The sequence below is a fragment of the Plodia interpunctella genome, chromosome 23 (genome assembly GCF_027563975.2).
Source record: "Plodia interpunctella isolate USDA-ARS_2022_Savannah chromosome 23, ilPloInte3.2, whole genome shotgun sequence".
Lineage (NCBI taxonomy): Eukaryota > Metazoa > Arthropoda > Insecta > Lepidoptera > Pyralidae > Plodia > Plodia interpunctella.
The window spans coordinates 31,988-56,528 of NC_071316.1; the positions used below are offsets into that span (position 1 = coordinate 31,988).

General features: G+C 59.1%; 4 protein-coding genes across 4 annotated transcripts; all 4 read right to left on the reverse strand.

Annotated features, from left to right (window-relative positions):
• Positions 1-216: 216 nt before the first annotated feature.
• On the reverse strand, positions 217-732 carry LOC128680122 (uncharacterized; the record flags this gene model as incomplete). The annotated part of the gene is made up of 1 exon (XM_053762961.2): positions 217-732. A coding segment is annotated over exon 1 (516 nt), but the record flags the coding sequence as incomplete, so codon positions are not given.
• On the reverse strand, positions 732-3,089 carry LOC128680123 (uncharacterized). Its single transcript, XM_053762962.2, has one exon. The coding sequence runs from the start codon at positions 3,087-3,089 to the stop codon at positions 732-734; it is 2,358 nt and encodes a 785-aa protein (XP_053618937.2).
• Positions 3,090-6,907: 3,818 nt separating this feature from the next.
• LOC128680239 (uncharacterized) lies at positions 6,908-7,423 on the reverse strand (the record flags this gene model as incomplete). Its single annotated transcript, XM_053763260.1, has 1 exon — positions 6,908-7,423. A coding segment is annotated over exon 1 (516 nt), but the record flags the coding sequence as incomplete, so codon positions are not given.
• A 5,813-nt stretch (positions 7,424-13,236) lies between these two features.
• Positions 13,237-15,501, reverse strand: LOC128680125 (uncharacterized). Its single transcript, XM_053762964.2, has one exon. The coding sequence runs from the start codon at positions 15,499-15,501 to the stop codon at positions 13,237-13,239; it is 2,265 nt and encodes a 754-aa protein (XP_053618939.2).
• Between the last annotated feature and the right edge of the window lie 9,040 nt (positions 15,502-24,541).

Here is a 24,541-nt window from a genome sequence, read left to right on the forward strand (position 1 = left end):
GACGATGGCCGCCTCTTCCGCCAGCTCCCGGTCAAGCCGCGTAAGGGCCCAGCGCGGGAACCGGCTGCGCACCCGGGACGATGATGCCGCCTGACATTGGGGGGCGGCCGACACCTCGAACCGAATATACAAGTGGTCCGAGAGTGTCTCCACCCCCCCTTCCACCCTCCAGTCCGACACGGAGCGCGCGGCGGAGGGGGTGGCGAACGTCAGGTCCACCACCGATCCGCCCGTCCGTCGCACGCACGTGTGGGCTGTCCCCCTGTTTAGGAGAGACAGCCCCGCGGCCAGCGCCCACTCTTCCACCTTTCGCCCCTTGGGCTCCGTGGCCGGGTTCCCCCACGCCGTTGATTTGGCGTTGAAGTCACCGGCCACGAAGACCTTTAGGGGCGCTAACCGCCTTATCTCCGGCCCCAGAGCATCCAAGAACCGCTCCAGGGCCGGCAAATCCCGGTTCGGGGAGAAGTAAACACCAATTATGGCGTACTCTCCCCGAACCGCCACCACAAAGCCGTTCCCTCTCTTCTTAATCGCGAGGGGAGGGGCGGCACCAGGCCTAGCCACGATGGCCACGAGGCCACCCAGATCCCCCGCCCAGTGGGGCAGGGAGGGAACCGCGTACGGCTCCGCGACCACCGCGACATCCAGATCCCACTCCGCCATGGATTGCAGGAGGAGGTCCTGCGCCCTAGCGGAGTGGTTGAGGTTGGCCTGGAGGAAGGTGACCCCCATCACTCCTCCATTTGGCCGACTGGCGCCTCCCCTTGCCTTCCCTCGCGCGGAGGAGGGGACGGCCCTTTCCCTCGGATCGGGGGTGGGTTGCAGGCCCTACCCCCCATCACGTGGCCCGCCGGCTTGCCGGCGTCGCGGCATACCGCGCAGCGGGGCTCCGCTGTGCAGGAGGCGGACAAATGCCCTGCCTCCCCGCACCTATAGCAGAGCCGGCTGCGGTCCGTCTGCGAGGGGCACAGCGATGCAGTGTGCCCCTTCCCCATGCACTTGTAGCAGTGCATGGGGCGCGCCTCCAGGTGCCGGAGCTGCACCCGGCTCCAGCCTACCGTGAGGCTGCCCGCCTCGATCAGCTTTTTGGCCGTCGTGACCGGGCAGCGCATCAGGGCAGAGCCAGAGCCCCGCCAGTCTGAGCGGATTTCACCCACCCAGACCTGGTCCTCCGTGCAGCTCCCGGCTTGCGCGACCGCAGCCTTTATCCGCTGCGCCGTTGCCGCATCATTCAGTCCCGTCACGCGGAAATCCGCAGTTTTGACGGGCCTGAAAACGTCCACGACGCCGGCCAGGGCCACCTTCAAGGCCGAAGCAAGTGCGTCCGCCTTGCCTGAGCTAGAGGAGCCGGGGACCTCAATTAATCTCGCTCCGGTCGCACTCGGGCGAATCCGAAGCGAGCCAATGCCCAGCTCCTCCAGGTTCACCTCTTGCTCGGCCTTGAGGAGGGCGGAACTGTATGTGGCCCCATTTTGCACTGCCTCCGGCTGTAACTTAAGAATTACAGCCGAGGAGCTAGGGGCCGACAGTTTTTTCACCACCCTCAGTGGCGCCGCCTTGGGGGACTCCTTGGGCACAGACGTAGGCGCCTCCGCGGGCGCCGCCGTAGGCTTGGGCACAGACTTAGGCGCCCCCGTGGGCGCCGCCGTGGGCTTGGGCACGGTTGAGGGGGCCCCCTTGGGTACCGCCTCGGGCTTGGGCTTGGATTTTTTGCCCTTTCCCTTCCCTTTGCTCCTCCTCCCAACCTCAACCCAGGGGAGCTCCGGGGATCCGTCGACCAGAATTGCCGAGGTCGTCGGCCCATCCTCAACTCCAGGGAGCTCCGGGAACTCGTCCGGAACTGCAGAGGTCGACGGCCCCCACTCCATCCCCTCCTCAGCACTTTCCCTTCTACGGCCTTCCATTCCCGTCCGCTTAGGCAGCAGCGCCGGACTCAATCCGGAGGCCTCCGCAATGGCCGCCCTAGTGGCCCTGGCCACCCTCGAACTGTCACCCGCCAGAGGTGGGCGGGTGACCATCCGAGGGAGGCAAGTCTTCAGCTCTGCTAGGCGGCCATCTATCATTTTGGCTATGGAAGCCTCCAGCCTCTCCATCAGCCTCTCTTCCTCTGCAGGTGCACCTGCCCGCTGTTCCGCAGCTCGCGCAGCCTGGTTGACCTCGCGGCGAGCCTCCTCAAACCCGCTGCGGAGCGCAGCGACCTCTGCCCTCATATTGGCCACCTCTCTTTGGAGGCGACCATTATCAGCCCTGAGGCGCCGTACTTCGTCCGACTCGTTACGCGACACCAGGGTATCCATGATATCCCTGATGTCCGTAGAGGCACGCAGAATCTTCGCGCTGAAGCCCCCCTTGAAGGCGGTGGTCTTTCTGACGAGGCTGGTTATAATTCCCAGCCTCTCCACCGCAGTAGCCATAAGTCCGTCAGCACCCAAGGCACTGAAGTCCCGTACCTCAATGGGGGCCACATCCGACCCCTCGTCCCCACTCGGGTGTTCTCCCCTCCGGAAGGCCCGAGTTCCCAGAGTGGCTGAGAAGGAGGCCTCCACATCCTCCTCCCGACTCCTTCGCGTTTCAGCCCGGGCTCCCGTCATATTCGAGGCACCTCGAGCCTTCCCTCTTTTTGCCTTCGGCAATATTTCCGGCCGTGTCCAATCAACCTCCGTGTCCGAACCGGATCCGGACCCACTCGCTACCTCCGAGTAGAGGCGCTTGGCACCCAGCACCGATTCGGACAGCGAGGTGATGGAGCCCACACTTCCCAACGGGTTCCACAGCCTTCCTTGGACCGTAGCCACACCACTCTCATCCGCCATTGTTTCCCCTTCCGATCCACCGCGACTTTCTTCATGTTCGGACCTGGACCGCTCCTTATCAGTTCCGTCCTTCCCGCCCGAACTTTTCTCTCCCCCCACCGAAATCTTCCCCCCACGCTTTCCACTCCTTCCCTTTAGTTGGCCCTGAGAAGGGCCGTTTGGGTGGCCCTGAGAAGGGCCGTTTGGGTGGCCCTGAGAAGGGCCGTTAGGGTGGCCCTGAGAAGGGCCCTTTTTCAAGAAACGCCCGGAGGCGTCCCGCAGTTGAGTACCATTCATTTTAGCGAGTTGCTCCTACTGCACAGTGCACTTTAGCCGTCGGCCTAACCACTCCGTTACGGTGGTTAGGACGCGACGTTGCCCGGGGAACGCGACGTGGACGCAAGCACTGTGGGGTGGTTCCCCAACCTAACCTAACCTAACCTAACCTAACCTTTTTTTTTTTTTTTGTTTTCGCAGGGGAATGCATTTACGCACTGAGTGTGGGACTCCTGGGCCGCTATCCAGCCCAGACTACCCACTAAACCCCTGCGGGTGCCATCGGCCGCTTTACAGGGAGGCGCCTCGGATCTATCTAGCACAAGACGCCTCAGCGACTGGCCGGTCTCTTTCGCCAGAGACCGGACTCACCATTCTCAGGGGCCCACCGACACCTGGTGGACCCCTGCCGACGGGTGGGACTTTAGTCCCACCGATTACGGAGGCGCTTGCAAGCGCGCAAGGTAGCGCCTGCGTCGCACCCCCGTCCGCCTTCTGCGGATCGGCTCCGCGAGGGGGTGGTCCTCGCGGTTCCTTTCCTCGGCCTCCCTCTGTGACATAACAGTCTCACAGAAGGAGGCCACTGCCGCCCAGGCTCCGTCACTCCCGAGCATCGCATTGACGACACTCGGGAGCGACAGATCCACTCCACCGAGCACTGCCACCAGATCGTGGCGCTGCCGACTCCACCTGGGACACTGCTCTAGAACATGTTGAGCAGTGTCCCGAGCCTCGCCACAATCGTGGCAGACCGGCTCGGTCTCCCGCTGGGCCACGCGGTGCAAGTACTCACCGAAGCAGCCATGCCCGGTGAGCACCTGCGTCATGCGGAAGGTGAGAGGCTTGCGCCGAACCTAACCTAACCTAACCTAACCTAACCTAACCTAACCTAACCTAACCTAACCTAACCTAACCTTTTTTTTTTTTTTTTTGTTTTCGCAGGGGAATGCATTTACGCACTGAGTGTGGGACTCCTGGGCAGCTAATCGGCCCAGACTACCCACTAAACCCCTGCGGATGCCATCGGCCGCTTTACAGGGAGGCGCCTCGGATCTATCTAGCACAAGACGCCTCAGCGACTGGCCGGTCTCTTTTGCCAGAGACCGGACTCACCATTCTCAGGGGCCCACCGACACCTGGTGGACCCCTGCCGACGGGTGGGACTTTAGCCCCACCAATTACGGAGGCGCTTGCAAGCGCGCAAGGTAGCGCCTGCGTCGCACCCCCGTCCGCCTTCTGCGAATCGGCTCCGCGAGGGGGTGGTCCTCGCGGTTCCTTTCCTCGGCCTCCCTCTGTGACATAACAGTCTCACAGAAGGAGGCCACTGCCGCCCAGGCTCCGTCACTCCCGAGCATCGCATTGACGACACTCGGGAGCGACAGATCCACTCCACCGAGCACTGCCACCAGATCGTGGCGCTGCCGACTCCACCTGGGACACTGCTCTAGAACATGTTGAGCAGTGTCCCGAGCCTCGCCACAATCGTGGCAGACCGGCTCGGTCTCCCGCTGGGCCACGCGGTGCAAGTACTCACCGAAGCAGCCATGCCCGGTGAGCACCTGCGTCATGCGGAAGGTGAGAGGCTTGCGCCGCCTCAACATCCATCTCTCCAGGACCTGGCGCAGGGCCTCCACTGTGCGTACACCGTACGTTGCCCGCGCCAGGTCTGCCTCCCACCTCCGCATGAGTTCCGCTTGCCCTCGCAAGCGGACCCGCCGGACCATCTCAGGCGAGGGGTGCTCGCCGATTTCCCTCCTGTTCGCCACAAAGTGGTAAACCTCGGCGAGCACCTCCGCCACCAACTCCCACGGCGGGTCGCCCGCGAGGGCTGTGGCCGCAGAGAACGCCACTGTACGGTACCCCCGTATCGCCCTTACCGCGATCACCTTCTGCGCCTGCCGGAGAAGGCGCTTATTCTCCGCGGCAAGGGCGTCCACCCAAACGGGGGCGCCGTACATCGCCATACTCCGGCACACGCCGGAGTACAGCTTCCGTACAGCGTCGCTGGGCCCACCCAGATTGGGCAGGAGTCGGCCCAGCGACGCAGCCGTCCTGACGATCCTTTGCCCCAGCTCTCGGAAGTGGGGGACAAAGGACCATCTCCCGTCGAGGATGAGGCCCAGGTATTTCATCTGGGCACTCACCCTCAACTCCTCATGACCCACCTGGAGGCGCGCCCCTGGGGGAGGTCCTCGCGTCCGGGCCCCGCGGAAGAGGAGGACTTCGGTCTTATCCAGTCGGACCCGAAGCCCCAGCCTCTCTATGCGGCCGACCAAAAGGGCGAGGCCCGTTTCGGCCAGCCGCGCCGCCTCACCGAAGTTCGCACCCCGGGACGTGAAGAGAGTGTCATCCGCATAGCAGATGACACCCGTCCCGGGGGGAAGCCGGCACCGCAGGACCCAATCGTATGCGATGTCCCACAGGATAGGGCCGAGAATCGACCCCTGTGGCACACCGCATTCGACGCTCCGCCGAACCATACGACCCCCCCCGTCCTCGTACAGGACAACACGATCCTCCAGGTACACCCCCAACAGCCGCCGCAGGTACGAGGGCACCCCAAAGTACCGGAGTGCCTCCCGTATTACACTGTGCGGGATGCTGTTGAAGGCGTTGGCGACGTCTAAAGACGTCGCCAGGGTCACATCGCCTTCTCGATCCGCCTCCTCCGTCACCGACCGCAGACGCCTGAGGGCGTCGATGGTGGACCTCTTGGCCCGGAATCCGTACTGCACGTCAGAGAGACGCGGTCCCGGGCCTTCCTCAACATGCCGAACGAGGCGAGAGGCCACAACGCTCTCTAGGGCCTTCCCAGCCTCGCTCAGCAGGACCAGAGGTCGCACCGCCGAAGCCGAGTCCAAGGGCCGGCTCCCCTTCGGAATAAGGCAGAGCCGGCCCTCCTTCCATAATTTCGGGAACTGCCCCTCTCGCAGACAGCGGTTGAGCAGCCCCCGAAACTCCTCCCCGAGGTGCACGAGAATCAGCGCAAGCACTTTCCCGTGCACCCCGTCTGGACCCGGTGCCCTCTTCCTTGTCTGGAGGCGGTCGAGGACCACCTCCATTTCGACGTCGGTGACGGGAGGCGGATCCGCCTCCATCTCTTCTCCCTCCGCGTCAGGCGGCTGTCGGGCCATCCTCGGAGGAGAAAACCCTCGCGGATTGCCGGGGAATAGATCCCCGACAATCTCCCCCAGCAGAGCTGGCTGAAGGGTCTCCGTTAGCGGGGTCGCCTGTGGGCGCAATTTGTCTCGCGCCCACTTATACGGCCGGCCCCATGGGTCTCTTTCGATACCCTCCACCAGCTCCTCGAAGGCTTCCTCCTTGGCCCGACCGATGGCCAGCTGCAGCTCCTTGCGATTTTCCACATACACCGCATACAGCTGACCATCCCTCTCCTCGTCCCGGGGATTGCGCCGCCTGCTTCGACTATAGGCCCTTCGGGCCGCGTTGCAGGCGACGCGAAGGGCGGCAATCTCCGCCGACCACCAATAGACCGCCCGCCTAGGGGGGGCTCGACCTACGCTTGGCATGGCCGCCCGGCACACCACTGTGAAAGCGTCGCCGAGACGGTCAGCCGCGTCGTCCACCCCCATTCCGTCTAGAGGCGGGAGGCTCCAGCGGCCGACGATGGCCGCCTCTTCCGCCAGCTCCCGGTCAAGCCGCGTAAGGGCCCAGCGCGGGAACCGGCTGCGCACCCGGGACGATGATGCCGCCTGATATTGGGGGGCGGCCGACACCTCGAACCGAATATACAAGTGGTCCGAGAGTGTCTCCACCCCCCCTTCCACCCTCCAGTCCGACACGGAGCGCGCGGCGGAGGGGGTGGCGAACGTCAGGTCCACCACCGATCCGCCCGTCCGTCGCACGCACGTGTGGGCTGTCCCCCTGTTTAGGAGAGACAGCCCCGCGGCCAGCGCCCACTCTTCCACCTTTCGCCCCTTGGGCTCCGTGGCCGGGTTCCCCCACGCCGTTGATTTGGCGTTGAAGTCACCGGCCACGAAGACCTTTAGGGGCGCTAACCGCCTTATCTCCGGCCCCAGAGCATCCAAGAACCGCTCCAGGGCCGGCAAATCCCGGTTCGGGGAGAAGTAAACACCAATTATGGCGTACTCTCCCCGAACCGCCACCACAAAGCCGTTCCCTCTCTTCTTAATCGCGAGGGGAGGGGCGGCACCAGGCCTAGCCACGATGGCCACGAGGCCATCCAGATCCCCCGCCCAGTGAGGCAGGGAGGGAACCGCGTACGGCTCCGCGACCACCGCGACATCCAAATCCCACTCCGCCATGGATTGCAGGAGGAGATCCTGCGCCCTAGCGGAGTGGTTGAGGTTGGCCTGGAGGAAGGTGACCCCCATCACTCCTCCATTTGGCCGACTGGCGCCTCCCCTTGCCTTCCCTCGCGCGGAGGAGGGGACGGCCCTTTCCCTCGGATCGGGGGTGGGTTGCAGGCCCTACCCCCCATCACGTGGCCCGCCGGCTTGCCGGCGTCGCGGCATACCGCGCAGCGGGGCTCCGCTGTGCAGGAGGCGGACAAATGCCCTGCCTCCCCGCACCTATAGCAGAGCCGGCTGCGGTCCGTCTGCGAGGGGCACAGCGATGCAGTGTGCCCCTTCCCCATGCACTTGTAGCAGTGCATGGGGCGCGCCTCCAGGTGCCGGAGCTGCACTCGACTCCAGCCTACCGTGAGGCTGCCCGCCTCGATCAGCTTTTTAGCCGTCGTGACCGGGCAGCGCATCAGGGCAGAGCCAGAGCCCCGCCAGTCTGAGCGGATTTCACCCACCCAGACCTGGTCCTCCGTGCAGCTCCCGGCTTGCGCGACCGCAGCCTTTATCCGCTGCGCCGTTGCCGCATCATTCAGGCCCGTCACGCGGAAGTCCGCGGTTTTGACGGGCCTGGAAACGTCCGCGACGCCGGAAAGGGCCGCCTTCAAGGCCGATGCAAGCGCATCTGCCTTGTCTGAGTTGGAGGGGCCAGAGACCTCGATTAGCCTCGCTCCGGTCGCACTCGGGCGAATCCGAAGCGAGCCGATTCCTAGCCCCTCCAGGCTCACCGCCTGCTCGGCCTTGAGGAGGGCGGAGCTGTATGTGGCCCCTTTTTGCGCTGCCTCTGGCTGTAACTTGAGAATTACAGCCGAGGAGCTAGGGGCCGACAGCTTGGCCGCCCTCGCTGGCGCCGCCCTGGGGGGTGCCTTGGGCGCCGTTGCAGTGGCCTTTGTTGGGGCCGCCGCCGGTCGCTCCGCAGGTTTGGGCTGGGACTTCTTTCCCACGCCCTTCCCCTTCCCCCTCCTCCCCCGGACTTCGACCCAGGGGAGCTCCGGGCATTCGTCGACCACAGCTGTTGAGGTCGACGGCCCGAAGGGCCCCCACTCTGTCACTCCCCCAGCACCTACCCCCTTACAACCCCGCCTCTCAGAGGCCGGGCGTGCAGGGGCCCGAACCTCCAACTCCACCACCGGCTGCTCAAGCCGCGGCGCCGGACCCAGACCGGAGGCCTGATCAATGGCCGTCCTTGCAGCCCTCGCCACCTCGGAGTTGTCACCCGCCAGAGGTGGACGAGTGGCACTCCGAGGACATCCAGCCAGTCCTAGCGCTGCCAGACGGCCATCAATTAATCTGGCCATCCTCTGCTCCAGCTCATCCTCCACTGGAGCTGCCTGCCGCTGTACCGTCCGCGCAGCCTGAGCAGCCTCACGGCGGGCCTCCTCGAACCCCCGGCGGAGCGCAGCGACCTCAGCCTTCATAATGGCCACCTCCCTTTGGAGGCGACCATTATCGGCCTTAAGGCGTCGAACTTCGTCCGACTCGCTGCGCGCCACCAGGGTGTCCACGATATCCCTGATATCCGAGGAGGCCCGCATAATTTTGGAGTTGAAGCCCCCCTTGAGGGCGGCAGTCTTCCCGACGAGGCTGGTTATAATACCCAGCCTCTCCACCGCAGTGGCCATGAGTCCATCAGCACCCATGGCCCCAAAGTCCCGCGCATCAATGGGGGCCACCACCACATCATCGTCCCCACCATTCAGGGGTCCTCCCCTCCGGAAGGCCCGAGCCCCTAGAGAGGCCGAGAAGGAAGCCTCGGCATCCTCCTCTTGACTCCTCCTCGCTTCAGCCCGGGCCCTCGTCAGGTGCGAGGCACCCCGAGCCTTGCCCCTCTTCGCCACTGATTGTGCCCGTGGCACACCGACCTCAGTGTCGGTGCCGGAACCAGTCGCCACCTCAGAATAGAGGCGCTTGTTGCCCAGCACCGACTCCGACAACGAGGTGATGGAGCCCGCACTTCCCAACAGGCTCCCCATCCTCTCTTGGCCCACAGCGAGGCCACTCCCGTCAGTTTCCTCCCCAGCGGAATGTTCAGACCCTGAACATTCCATTTCCACCCTTCCCTTTGTTTGGCCCTGAGAAGGGCCTTTTGGGTGGCCCTGAGAAGGGCCTTTTGGGTGGCCCTGAGAAGGGCCTTTTGGGTGGCCCTGAGAAGGGCCTTTTGGGTGGCCCTGAGAAGGGCCTTTTTTCAGGAAACGCCCGCGGGCGTCCCTCATTATTTGGTCATTAGACGACATTCTTCACAGTTCGCAAATTGCTCCTTCTGCACAGTGCACTTTAGCCGTCGGCCTAACCACTCCGTTACGGTGGTTAGGACGCGACGTTGCCCGGGGAACGCGACGTGGACGCAAGCACTGTGGGGTGGTTCCCCAACCTAACCTAACCTAACCTAACCTAACCTTTTTTTTTTTTTTTTTTTTTTTTTTTTGTTTTCGCAGGGGAATGCATTTACGCACTGAGTGTGGGACTCCTGGGCCGCTATCCAGCCCAGACTACCCACTAAACCCCTGCGGGTGCCATCGGCCGCTTTACAGGGAGGCGCCTCGGATCTATCTAACACAAGACGCCTCAGCGACTGGCCGGTCTCTTTCGCCAGAGACCGGACTCACCATTCTCAGGGGCCCACCGACACCTGGTGGACCCCTGCCGTCGGGTGGGACTAGTCCCACCGATTTAGGGGGGCGCCTGCAGGCGCGCAAGGTAGCGCCTGCGTCGCGCCCCCGTCCGCCTTCTGCGGATCGGCTCCGCGAGGGGGTGGTCCTCGCGGTTCCTTTCCTCGGCCTCCCTCTGTGACATAACAGTCTCACAGAAGGAGGCCACTGCCGCCCAGGCTCCGTCACTCCCGAGCATCGCATTGACGACACTCGGGAGCGACAGATCCACTCCACCGAGCACTGCCACCAGATCGTGGCGCTGCCGACTCCACCTGGGACACTGCTCTAGAACATGTTGAGCAGTGTCCCGAGCCTCGCCACAATCGTGGCAGACCGGCTCGGTCTCCCGCTGGGCCACGCGGTGCAGGTACTCACCGAAGCAGCCATGCCCGGTGAGCACCTGCGTCATGCGGAAGGTGAGAGGCTTGCGCCGCCTCAACATCCATCTCTCCAGGACCTGGCGCAGGGCCTCCACTGTGCGTACACCGTACGTTGCCCGCGCCAGGTCTGCCTCCCACCTCCGCATGAGTTCCGCTTGCCCTCGCAAGCGGACCCGCCGGACCATCTCAGGCGAGGGGTGCTCGCCGATTTCCCTCCTGTTCGCCACAAAGTGGTAAACCTCGGCGAGCACCTCCGCCACCAACTCCCACGGCGGGTCGCCCGCGAGGGCTGTGGCCGCAGCGTACGCCACGGTACGGTACCCCCGTATCGCCCTTACCGCGATCACCTTCTGCGCCTGCCGGAGAAGGCGCTTATTCTCCGCGGCAAGGGCGTCCACCCAAACGGGGGCGCCGTACATCGCCATACTCCGGCACACGCCGGAGTACAGCTTCCGTACAGCGTCGCTGGGCCCACCCAGATTGGGCAGGAGTCGGCCCAGCGACGCAGCCGTCCTGACGATCCTTTGCCCCAGCTCTCGGAAGTGGGGGACAAAGGACCATCTCCCGTCGAGGATGAGGCCCAGGTATTTCATCTGGGCACTCACCCTCAACTCCTCATGACCCACCTGGAGGCGCGCCCCTGGGGGAGGTCCTCGCGTCCGGGCCCCGCGGAAGAGGAGGACTTCGGTCTTATCCAGTCGGACCCGAAGCCCCAGCCTCTCTATGCGGCCGACCAAAAGGGCGAGGCCCGTTTCGGCTAGCCGCGCCGCCTCACCGAAATTCGCACCCCGGGACGTGAAGAGAGTGTCATCCGCATAGCAGATGACACCCGTCCCGGGGGGAAGCCGGCACCGCAGGACCCAATCGTATGCGATGTCCCACAGGATAGGGCCGAGAATCGACCCCTGCGGGACACCGCACCCGACGCCCCGCCGGACCATTTGACCTCCCCTGTCCTCGTACAGGACGACCCGCTCCTCCAGGTACGCCCCCAACAGCCCCCGCAGGTACGAGGGCACTCCGAAGTACCGGAGCGCCTCCCGTATTACACAGTGCGGGATACTGTTGAAGGCGTTGGCGATGTCTAACGACGTCGCCAGGGTCACCTCGCCTTCTCGATCCGCCTCCTCCGTCACCGACCGCAGACGCCTGAGGGCGTCGATGGTGGACCTCTTGGCCCGGAATCCGTACTGCACGTCAGAGAGACGCGGTCCCGGGCCTTCCTCCACATGCCGAACGAGGCGAGAGGCCACAACACTCTCTAGGGCCTTCCCAGCCTCGCTCAGCAGGACCAGAGGTCGCACCGCCGAAGCCGAGTCCAAGGGCCGGCTCCCCTTCGGAATAAGGCAGAGCCGGCCCTTCTTCCATAATTTCGGGAACTGCCCCTCTCGCAGACAGCGGTTGAGCAGCCCCCGAAACTCCTCCCCGAGGTGCACGAGAATCAGCGCAAGCACTTTCCCGTGCACCCCGTCTGGACCCGGTGCCCTCTTCCTTGTCTGGAGGCGGTCGAGGACCACCTCCATTTCGACGTCGGTGACGGGAGGCGGATCCGCCTCCACCTCTTCTCCCTCCGCGTCAGGCGGCTGTCGGGCCATCCTCGGAGGAGAAAACCCTCGCGGATTGCCGGGGAATAGATCCCCGACAATCTCCCCCAGCAGAGCTGGCTGAAGGGTCTCCGTTAGCGGGGTCGCCTGTGGGCGCAATTTGTCTCGCGCCCACTTATACGGCCGGCCCCATGGGTCTCTTTCGATACCCTCCACCAGCTCCTCGAAGGCTTCCTCCTTGGCCCGACCGATGGCCAGCTGCAGCTCCTTACGGTTTTCCACATACACCGCATACAGCTGACCATCCCTCTCCTCGTCCCGGGGACTGCGCCGCCTGCTTCGACTATAGGCCCTTCGGGCCGCGTTGCAGGCGACGCGAAGGGCGGCAATCTCCGCCGACCACCAATAGACCGCCCGCCTAGGGGGGGCTCGACCTACGCTTGGCATGGCCGCCCGGCACACCGCTGTGAAAGCGTCGCCGAGACGGTCAGCCGCGTCGTCCACCCCCATTCCGTCTAGAGGCGGGAGGCTCCAGCGGCCGACGATGGCCGCCTCTTCCGCCAGCTCCCGGTCAAGCCGCGTAAGGGCCCAGCGCGGGAACCGGCTGCGCACCCGGGACGATGATGCCGCCTGACATTGGGGGGCGGCCGACACCTCGAACCGAATATACAAGTGGTCCGAGAGTGTCTCCACCCCCCCTTCCACCCTCCAGTCCGACACGGAGCGCGCGGCGGAGGGGGTGGCGAACGTCAGGTCCACCACCGATCCGCCCGTCCGTCGCACGCACGTGTGGGCTGTCCCCCTGTTTAGGAGAGACAGCCCCGCGGCCAGCGCCCACTCTTCCACCTTTCGCCCCTTGGGCTCCGTGGCCGGGTTCCCCCACGCCGTTGATTTGGCGTTGAAGTCACCGGCCACGAAGACCTTTAGGGGCGCTAACCGCCTTATCTCCGGCCCCAGAGCATCCAAGAACCGCTCCAGGGCCGGCAAATCCCGGTTCGGGGAGAAGTAAACACCAATTATGGCGTACTCTCCCCGAACCGCCACCACAAAGCCGTTCCCTCTCTTCTTAATCGCGAGGGGAGGGGCGGCACCAGGCCTAGCCACGATGGCCACGAGGCCATCCAGATCCCCCGCCCAGTGGGGCAGGGAGGGAACCGCGTACGGCTCCGCGACCACCGCGACATCCAAATCCCACTCCGCCATGGATTGCAGGAGGAGATCCTGCGCCCTAGCGGAGTGGTTGAGGTTGGCCTGGAGGAAGGTGACCCCCATCACTCCTCCATTTGGCCGACTGGCGCCTCCCCTTGCCTTCCCTCGCGCGGAGGAGGGGACGGTCCTTTCCCTCGGATCGGGGGTGGGTTGCAGGCCCTACCCCCCATCACGTGGCCCGCCGGCTTGCCGGCGTCGCGGCATACCGCGCAGCGGGGCTCCGCTGTGCAGGAGGCGGACAGATGCCCTGTCTCCCCGCACCTATAGCAGAGCCGGCTGCGGTCCGTCTGCGAGGGGCACAGCGATGCAGTGTGCCCCTTCCCCATGCACTTGTAGCAGTGCATGGGGCGCGCCTCCAGGTGCCGGAGCTGCACCCGGCTCCAGCCTACCGTGAGGCTGCCCGCCTCGATCAGCTTTTTGGCCGTCGTGACCGGGCAGCGCATCAGGGCAGAGCCAGAGCCCCGCCAGTCTGAGCGGATTTCACCCACCCAGACCTGGTCCTCCGTGCAGCTCCCGGCTTGCGCGACCGCAGCCTTTATCCGCTGCGCCGTTGCCGCATCATTCAGTCCCGTCACGCGGAAATCCGCAGTTTTGACGGGCCTGAAAACGTCCACGACGCCGGCCAGGGCCACCTTCAAGGCCGAAGCAAGTGCGTCCGCCTTGCCTGAGCTAGAGGAGCCGGGGACCTCAATTAATCTCGCTCCGGTCGCACTCGGGCGAATCCGAAGCGAGCCAATGCCCAGCTCCTCCAGGTTCACCTCTTGCTCGGCCTTGAGGAGGGCGGAACTGTATGTGGCCCCATTTTGCACTGCCTCCGGCTGTAACTTAAGAATTACAGCCGAGGAGCTAGGGGCCGACAGTTTTTTCACCACCCTCAGTGGCGCCGCCTTGGGGGACTCCTTGGGCACAGGTGTAGGCGCCCCCGTGGGTGCCGCCGCAGGCTTGGGCACGGTCGCGGGGGGCCCCTTGGGTACCGCCGCAGGCTTGGGCTTAGATTTTTTGCCCTTTCCCTTTCCTTTACCCCTCCTCCGAACTTCAACCCAAGGGAGCTCCGGGGATTCGTCGACCAGAGTTGCCGAGGTCGTCGGCCCAACCTCAACTCCAGGGAGCTCCGGGAACTCGTCCGGAACTGCAGAGGTCGACGGCCCCCACTCCATCCCCTCCTCAGCACTTTCCCTTCTACGGCCTTCCATTCCCGTCCGCTTAGGCAGCAGCGCCGGACTCAAGCCGGAGGCCTCCGCAATGGCCGCCCTAGTGGCCCTCGCCACCCTCGAACTGTCACCCGCCAGAGGTGGGCGGGTGACCATCCGAGGGAGGCAAGTCTTCAGCTCTGCTAGGCGGCCATCTATCATTTTGGCTATGGAAGCCTCCAGCCTCTCCATCAGCTCTTTCTCCGCAGGTGCACCTGACCGCTGTTCCGCAGCTCGCGCAGCCTGACTGGCCTCTCGGCGGGCCTCCTCAAACCCACTGCGGAGCGCAGCGACCTCTGCCCTCATGTTGGCCACCTCTCTTTGGAGACGACCGTTATCGGCTCTGAGACGCCGGACCTCATCCGACTCACTACGCGACACCAGGGTGTCCATAATATCCCTGATGTCCGTAGAGGCCCGCAAAATTTTTGCGCTGTAGCCCCCTTTGAGGGAGGTGGTCTTTCTGACGAGGCTGGTTATAATTCCCAGCCTCTCCACCGCGGTGGCCATAAGTCCCTCAGCACCCAGGGCACTGAAGTCCCGTACCTCAATGGGCGCCACATCCGACCCTTCGTCCCCACTCGGGTGTTCTCCCCTCCGGAAGGCCCGAGTCCCCAGAGTGGCTGAGAAGGAGGCCTCCACATCCTCCTCCCGACTCCTTCGCGTTTCAGCCCGGACTCCCGTCATATTCGAGGCACCTCGAGCCTTCCCCCTTTTTGCCTTCGACAATATTTCCGGCCGTGTCCACTCAACCTCCGTGTCCGAACCTGATCCGGACCCACTCGCCACCTCTGAGTAGAGGCGCTTGGTACCCAGCACCGATTCGGGCAGCGAGGTGATGGAGCCCACACTTCCCAGCGGATTCCACAGCCTTCCTTGGACCGTTCCTTCCCCTTCCGATCCACCGCGACTTCCTTCATGTTCGGGCCTGGACCGCTCCTTATCACTTCCGTCCTTCCCGCCCGAACTTTTCTCTCCCCCCACCAAACTCTTCCCCCCACGCTTTCCACTCCTTCCCTTTAGTTGGCCCTGAGAAGGGCCGTTTGATTGGCCCTGAGAAGGGCCGTTTGGGTGGCCCTGAGAAGGGCCCTTTTTCAGGAAACGCCCGGAGGCGTCCCGCAATTGAGTTCCGTTCATTTTAGCGCAACGATTGCTCCTTCTTGCACAGTGCCAATTAGCCGTCGGCCTGCCACTCCGTTACGGTGGTCAGGACGCGACGTTGCCCAGGGGACGCGACGAGGACGCTAGCACTGTGGGGTGTCCCCCAACCTAACCTAACCTAACCTAACCTAACCTAACCTAACCTAACCTAACCTAACCTAACCTAACCTAACCTAACCTAACCTAACCTAACCTAACCTAACCTAACCTAACCTAGTCTCCCCGCTGCGCGCGAGCTGAACGCACACGGTCCACGTCGCTCCGCGCAAAAAATTCCCCATTTTTCGTTTAAAAAATTAATACCTCCGGATCTAAAAGTGCTACAGCTAAGTGAGATACCTTAAAAAATGCGTGCTTATTAGTGCTATAAACTGTGTGTAGTGTTATAAGTGTAGATTTTTAGTAACTATTTTTAAAAGTGCAAAAACTCTAAATTTTCGTTGACTTTTTTCATATTAAAATCAATAAAAAAACCCAGTGGACAGATATCTTTATGATTCATATACCAAATTAAAGGTTACAATAGTGCGCAACTTTTGACATATAGTACAGTGATATTAAGACAATAGTGTAACAACAGGAAACCCAAACATTTTCACTTTTAAAAATTTTAAACTTCAAAAAATTTTTTCTCTGGAATAAGATCGATAACCCCACTTTTTTGAACTGCTATCTTAGGTGTAAAATCAGTGACCACAATTTCACCAAATTTGAGACATTTCTGCTGAGCCATCAGGTGGCTATCACAGAAAAACGATTACAGCCAATCAGCGGTTTTCTTGTGTTTGCGGCTAAACCCATGCACCTACGCTAGTGGTTCAACTGCCTCCTGAAGTGCGGTAAGAAGACGCATCTGAAGGCAGTTTCACCAAGTTCCTGGGATCCCGCGTTCCTGAGATACAGCCGTTTTTCCTGCCGAAATTCAACATCTGGCGACTTCGCGTCATCACACACCAGGACCCTGGAGCCCCAGAGCTAAGTGACATAGTTGAGCCCCTAGTGCATCTATCTGACCATAATTGTGCCAAATCTGAGAATTTTCCCTGCCATAGTTTCTGAGATATACCGTCCTAACCAAAAAAGAGAACATTTTCTCGACGACTTTACGTAATTTCAAACTGAAAAATCACTTTTCTCCTACGGGATTTTTGGACAAACCAACATCATACATCCATAGTCTAGACCTAAAAAATAAGTTTCACGCTGTTTTTGGAATTTTATACCCAGTACTTTCTGAGATATTAAGCTCGTAAAATCGGAAATTTTCACTACTTTTTCGCATTTTTGGTCAAAATTGCACTCTTTTCCAATAGATTAGACCCACAGAAGTGCACCTACGCCATTTTTGAAATCTTTTCTCAACTAGTTCCTAAGATATTAATTTATAAAGTTAAAATATTTCTCTTATCTTTTTTTTTTTTTTTTATAAAGTCATTCTTTCTTTCATTTACCATGGCTAGCGTTAAAGCCACCTTGCCCACCCCCCCGACCCTCCCCAATTTGTCAGAAAACCCCACAGAAAAAATATATCAGCTAGCAAACATCATTATTGAAGCAATTAATCAAGGAAAAAGCGTCACAGCACCCAATAAGAAATTAATAGTAGAAGCAGCAGAAGCTATCAAGAGCACTACGATAAGAATCACATCGAGCAATAGTGAGAAAAGCTCTCAGGACACCCCTAACCCCCTAACCCCAAACCCCACTATTCAGGAAGACACACTCAGACGGGTTTTTAGGGAGGAGCTTGAGGCGTTCCATACCCTCTCTACTCCCTCCAAGGCCCCCACATATGCCTCTTTGACCGCCAAGACCCCCACTAAACCAGCTATTCTTGTCAAGACCCCAACCCCCGACGGCGATAACGCCAAACCAGCTATACAGACTCTGAGAGAACAAATCTCATTTAAAGATAAGAACTTCGCCCCTAGCAAAATAACCCAGATTACAAAAGACAAACTTATAATAGAAGTTGAAAACCCACAACAACAGAAAGAAACATTAGAGTACATTAACCAGTTCGAACACCTGCAAGCCTCTATACCAAAGAAACGTAAACCACTAATTATTGCAAAGGGAATCCATAGCCGAATAAAAAGAGAAGAACTCATACAAATCATTACAACACAAAACACTCTCCCAACAGAATCAATCAGGCTGTGCTACTTGACTAACAACAGGAACCCTAAACTATACAACGCCGTACTAGAAGTCGACCCCTCTGTTTACGCCCGTATCATCGGACTAGAGAGGATCGCTGTTGACTTGCAACGAGTGCACGTAGCCCCCCAAACAAGATTTATACAATGCCACTCGTGCCTCCAATTTGGACACACGAAAAACAAGTGCACATCCAAAACTAAACCGTGCGCACACTGTGCATCCCCTGACCATCAGATTGACACCTGTCCAACCAAGAACGCTCCAGAGTCAGCCTGCTGTTACAATTGCGCAGGCAAAGGCCAAATAAGGAACATCCAAGACACACAACTCAACCTAAACCACTCCGCAACCGACCATAAGCTGTGCCCTAGAATAAGGGCAGCCAAAAACAGAATAGAAGAAGCCACTGACTTTGGATATTAAACAGAAACGAAATTCCTCCAAATAAACCTCATGAAGAGCCATCACATTAACAAATTCTTCCCAGAACTTAGAACAATTAAGAAAATTTACAGAAAAAAAAAAAAAAAAAAATATAGCACCGAAATTTGAAACTACTCAACTTATAACCTAGCATACAACCCATGAAACACCTAACAGAACACCAAAATTTTACAAATCAAGAAACGAACATGAAAAAGTAGCCAGGATCTACAAAATAGACCCATATGACCTCAATCAAATTCATCACCGAGACTCCACCATCAAGACATTAGCAAACCGTTTACACAGCATACTAACTAACTTGAAAAAATTTAACCTACAATTGTAACTAGATTAATAATTAAGTGATTATAAAATAAACGCCACTGTATCAAATCGCAGAGGCAACAAAACTGTAAAATCAAAGACAATTGCTTATGTAAAACTCCGATATATATTATGTAAGAAACTCTGTAATAATGCTCGATAATAAATTCCTCCCGGATGTCGTGTAGCATCCAGGAGAAATCTAAAAAAAAAAAAAACCTAACCTAACCTAACCTAACCTAACCTAACCTAACCTAACCTAACCTAACCTAACCTAACCTAACCTTTTTTTTTTTTTTTTTTTTTGTTTTCGCAGGGGAATGCATTTACGCACTGAGTGTGGGACTCCTGGGCCGCTATCCAGCCCAGACTACCCACTAAACCCCTGCGGGTGCCATCGGCCGCTTTACAGGGAGGCGCCTCGGATCTATCTAACACAAGACGCCTCAGCGACTGGCCGGTCTCTTTCGCCAGAGACCGGACTCACCATTCTCAGGGGCCCACCGACACCTGGTGGACCCCTGCCGTCGGGTGGGACTAGTCCCACCGATTTAGGGGGGCGCCTGCAGGCGCGCAAGGTAGCGCCTGCGTCGCACCCCCGTCCGCCTTCTGCGGATCGGCTCCGCGAGGGGGTGGTCCTCGCGGTTCCTTTCCTCGGCCTCCCTCTGTGACATAACAGTCTCACAGAAGGAGGCCACTGCCGCCCAGGCTCCGTCACTCCCGAGCATCGCATTGACGACACTCGGGAGCGACAGATCCACTCCACCGAGCACTGCCACCAGATCGTGGCGCTGCCGACTCCACCTGGGACACTGCTCTAGAACATGTTGAGCAGTGTCCCGAGCCTCGCCACAATCGTGGCAGACCGGCTCGGTCTCCCGCTGGGCCACGCGGTGCAAGTACTCACCGAAGCAGCCATGCCCGGTGAGCACCTGCGTCATGCGGAAGGTGAGAGGCTTGCGCCGCCTCAACATCCATCTCTCCAGGACCTGGCGCAGGGCCTCCACTGTGCGTACACCGTACGTTGCCCGCGCCAGGTCTGCCTCCCACCTCCGCATGAGTTCCGCTTGCCCTCGCAAGCGGACCCGCCGGACCATCTCAGGCGAGGGGTGCTCGCCGATTTCCCTCCTGTTCGCCACAAAGTGGTAAACCTCGGCGAGCACCTCCGCCACCAACTCCCACGGCGGGTCGCCCGCGAGGGCTGTGGCCGCAGCGTACGCCACGGTACGGTACCCCCGTATCGCCCTTACCGCGATCACCTTCTGCGCCTGCCGGAGAAGGCGCTTATTCTCCGCGGCAAGGGCGTCCACCCAAACGGGGGCGCCGTACATCGCCATACTCCGGCACACGCCGGAGTACAGCTTCCGTACAGCGTCGCTGGGCCCACCCAGATTGGGCAGGAGTCGGCCCAGCGACGCAGCCGTCCTGACGATCCTTTGCCCCAGCTCTCGGAAGTGGGGGACAAAGGACCATCTCCCGTCGAGGATGAGGCCCAGGTATTTCATCTGGGCACTCACCCTCAACTCCTCATGACCCACCTGGAGGCGCGCCCCTGGGGGAGGTCCTCGCGTCCGGGCCCCGCGGAAGAGGAGGACTTCGGTCTTATCCAGTCGGACCCGAAGCCCCAGCCTCTCTATGCGGCCGACCAAAAGGGCGAGGCCCGTTTCGGCCAGCCGCGCCGCCTCACCGAAGTTCGCACCCCGGGACGTGAAGAGAGTGTCATCCGCATAGCAGATGACACCCGTCCCGGGGGGAAGCCGGCACCGCAGGACCCAATCGTATGCGATGTCCCACAGGATAGGGCCGAGAATCGACCCCTGTGGCACACCGCACCCGACGCTCCGCCGAACCATACGACCCCCCCCGTCCTCGTACAGGACAACACGATCCTCCAGGTACACCCCCAACAGCCGCCGCAGGTACGAGGGCACCCCAAAGTACCGGAGTGCCTCCCGTATTACACTGTGCGGGATGCTGTTGAAGGCGTTGGCGACGTCTAAAGACGTCGCCAGGGTCACATCGCCTTCTCGATCCGCCTCCTCCGTCACCGACCGCAGACGCCTGAGGGCGTCGATGGTGGACCTCTTGGCCCGGAATCCGTACTGCACATCAGAGAGACGCGGTCCCGGGCCTTCCTCCACATGCCGAACGAGGCGAGAGGCCACAACGCTCTCTAGGGCCTTCCCAGCCTCGCTCAGCAGGACCAGAGGTCGCACCGCCGAAGCCGAGTCCAAGGGCCGGCTCCCCTTCGGAATAAGGCAGAGCCGGCCCTCCTTCCATAATTTCGGGAACTGCCCCTCTCGCAGACAGCGGTTGAGCAGCCCCCGAAACTCCTCCCCGAGGTGCACGAGAATCAGCGCAAGCACTTTCCCGTGCACCCCGTCTGGACCCGGTGCCCTCTTCCTTGTCTGGAGGCGGTCGAGGACCACCTCCATTTCGACGTCGGTGACGGGAGGCGGATCCGCCTCCATCTCTTCTCCCTCCGCGTCAGGCGGCTGTCGGGCCATCCTCGGAGGAGAAAACCCTCGCGGATTGCCGGGGAATAGATCCCCGACAATCTCCCCCAGCAGAGCTGGCTGAAGGGTCTCCGTTAGCGGGGTCGCCTGTGGGCGCAATTTGTCTCGCGCCCACTTATACGGCCGGCCCCATGGGTCTCTTTCGATAAACCTAACCTAACCTAACCTTTTTTTTTTTTTTTTTTTTTTTTTTTTTTTTTTTTTTTTTTTTTTTTTTTTTTTTTTTTTTTTTTTTTTTTTTTTTTTTTTTTTTTTTTTTTTTTTTTGTTTTCGCAGGGGAATGCATTTACGCACTGAGTGTGGGACTCCTGGGCAGCTAATCGGCCCAGACTACCCACTAAACCCCTGCGGATGCCATCGGCCGCTTTACAAAGAGGCGCCTCGGATCTAACTAGCACAAGGCGCCTCAGCGACTGGCCGGTCTCTTTCACCAGAGACCGGGCTCTCCACTCTCAGGGGCCCTCCGACATCTGGAGGACCCCTGCCGCCGGGTGGGACCTCTGTCCCACCGATTCAGGGGGGGCGCCCGCAGGCGCGCCCCCAACCACCAAGGCGAGCCGCACGCCATCCAGTCCGGAAGCAGACCGGAGGCAGCGGCTCTCCGTCTTATTCGGCCGCAGAGGATAGGGACAGCGGCGCACCGTAATACCGGCAGTCCTCCTCCTCTGCGGCCCCACCGACCACCATGCCTGCGCCATGGCCGCGCCTCATTCGGCCGCAGAGGATAGGGACAGCGAACCTAACCTAACCTAACCTAACCTAACCTAACCTAACCTAACCTAACCTAACCCAACCAACCAACCAACCAACCAACCAACCAACCAACCAACCAACCAACCAACCAACCAACCAACCAACCAACCAACCAACCAACCAACCAACCAACCAACCAACCAACCAACCAACCAACCAACCAACCAACCAACCAACCAACCAACCAACCAACCAACCAACCAACCAACCAACCAACCAACCAACCAACCAACCAACCAACCAACCAACCAACCAACCAACCAACCAACCAACCAACCAACCAACCAACCAACCAACCAACCAACCAACCAACCAACCAACCAACCAACCAACCAACCAACCAACCAACCAACCAACCAACCAACCAACCAACCAACCAACCAACCAACCAACCAACCAACCAACCAACCAACCAACCAACCAACCAACCAACCAACCAACCAACCAACCAACCAACCAACCAACCAACCAACCAACCAACCAACCAACCAACCAACCAACCAACCAACCAACCAACCAACCAACCAACCAACCAACCAACCAACCAACCAACCAACCAACCAACCAACCAACCAACCAACCAACCAACCAACCAACCAACCAACCAACCAACCAACCAACCAACCAACCAACCAACCAACCAACCAACCAACCAACCAACCAACCAACCAACCAACCAACCAACCAACCAACCAACCAACCAACCAACCAACCAACCAACCAACCAACCAACCAACCAACCAACCAACCAACCAACCAACCAACCAACCAACCAACCAACCAACCAACCAACCAACCAACCAACCAACCAACCAACCAACCAACCAACCAACCAACCAACCAACCAACCAACCAACCAACCAACCAACCAACCAACCAACCAACCAACCAACCAACCAACCAACCAACCAACCAACCAACCAACCAACCAACCAACCAACCAACCAACCAACCAACCAACCAACCAACCAACCAACCAACCAACCAACCAACCAACCAACCAACCAACCAACCAACCAACCAACCAACCAACCAACCAACCAACCAACCAACCAACCAACCAACCAACCAACCAACCAACCAACCAACCAACCAACCAACCAACCAACCAACCAACCAACCAACCAACCAACCAACCAACCAACCAACCAACCAACCAACCAACCAACCAACCAACCAACCAACCAACCAACCAACCAACCAACCAACCAACCAACCAACCAACCAACCAACCAACCAACCAACCAACCAACCAACCAACCAACCAACCAACCAACCAACCAACCAACCAACCAACCAACCAACCAACCAACCAACCAACCAACCAACCAACCAACCAACCAACCAACCAACCAACCAACCAACCAACCAACCAACCAACCAACCAACCAACCAACCAACCAACCAACCAACCAACCAACCAACCAACCAACCAACCAACCAACCAACCAACCAACCAACCAACCAACCAACCAACCAACCAACCAACCAACCAACCAACCAACCAACCAACCAACCAACCAACCAACCAACCAACCAACCAACCAACCAACCAACCAACCAACCAACCAACCAACCAACCAACCAACCAACCAACCAACCAACCAACCAACCAACCAACCAACCAACCAACCAACCAACCAACCAACCAACCAACCAACCAACCAACCAACCAACCAACCAACCAACCAACCAACCAACCAACCAACCAACCAACCAACCAACCAACCAACCAACCAACCAACCAACCAACCAACCAACCAACCAACCAACCAACCAACCAACCAACCAACCAACCAACCAACCAACCAACCAACCAACCAACCAACCAACCAACCAACCAACCAACCAACCAACCAACCAACCAACCAACCAACCAACCAACCAACCAACCAACCAACCAACCAACCAACCAACCAACCAACCAACCAACCAACCAACCAACCAACCAACCAACCAACCAACCAACCAACCAACCAACCAACCAACCAACCAACCAACCAACCAACCAACCAACCAACCAACCAACCAACCAACCAACCAACCAACCAACCAACCAACCAACCAACCAACCAACCAACCAACCAACCAACCAACCAACCAACCAACCAACCAACCAACCAACCAACCAACCAACCAACCAACCAACCAACCAACCAACCAACCAACCAACCAACCAACCAACCAACCAACCAACCAACCAACCAACCAACCAACCAACCAACCAACCAACCAACCAACCAACCAACCAACCAACCATCTTTCTCTTTTCTTTGGGGTCTTTTTATTTGAAAACATCTCTATAGCGCGTTTCAACTACGTAAGAGAGCCATCTAGTGTGTCCGTTTTTGTATTTTTTTTGTTGCTTTTGTTTTATTTCCGTGACGCTGTGATGCTGTCTTTGAATAAAAAAAAAAAAAAAAAAAAGTATATCGGGTTTTTGAAAATATTAAACGTACTAAATATTTTTATTTATCGCAAGACTTGTCTTCATCGCTGTGAGTGAGACAATAAGATTACTACGATTGAGCGTCTCCGTCTAAATTCAAACTTTCAATTTAAATGTAAATGCAGAGTTCATAAAACTGTCATCAGTAAGTTCTCAGCTCAGCGCGGGGTGCGGGGAACGTGTAGGGGGTGACTCTTCCATTCTCCGGAATATAAAACAATTTGTTCGAGCACAAAAGGGCCGTTCGCTCCGGACTTCTGTTCACTATCCTCTCGAATTTACATAATATTACGGCTGAGAAAGATTTTGTGTGAAATCTGGAATTGCGCCGGACGTTAACTGCGACAAGTCGCCGTCCTCGCGACCTTCTGGCCTGCGCTTGTCT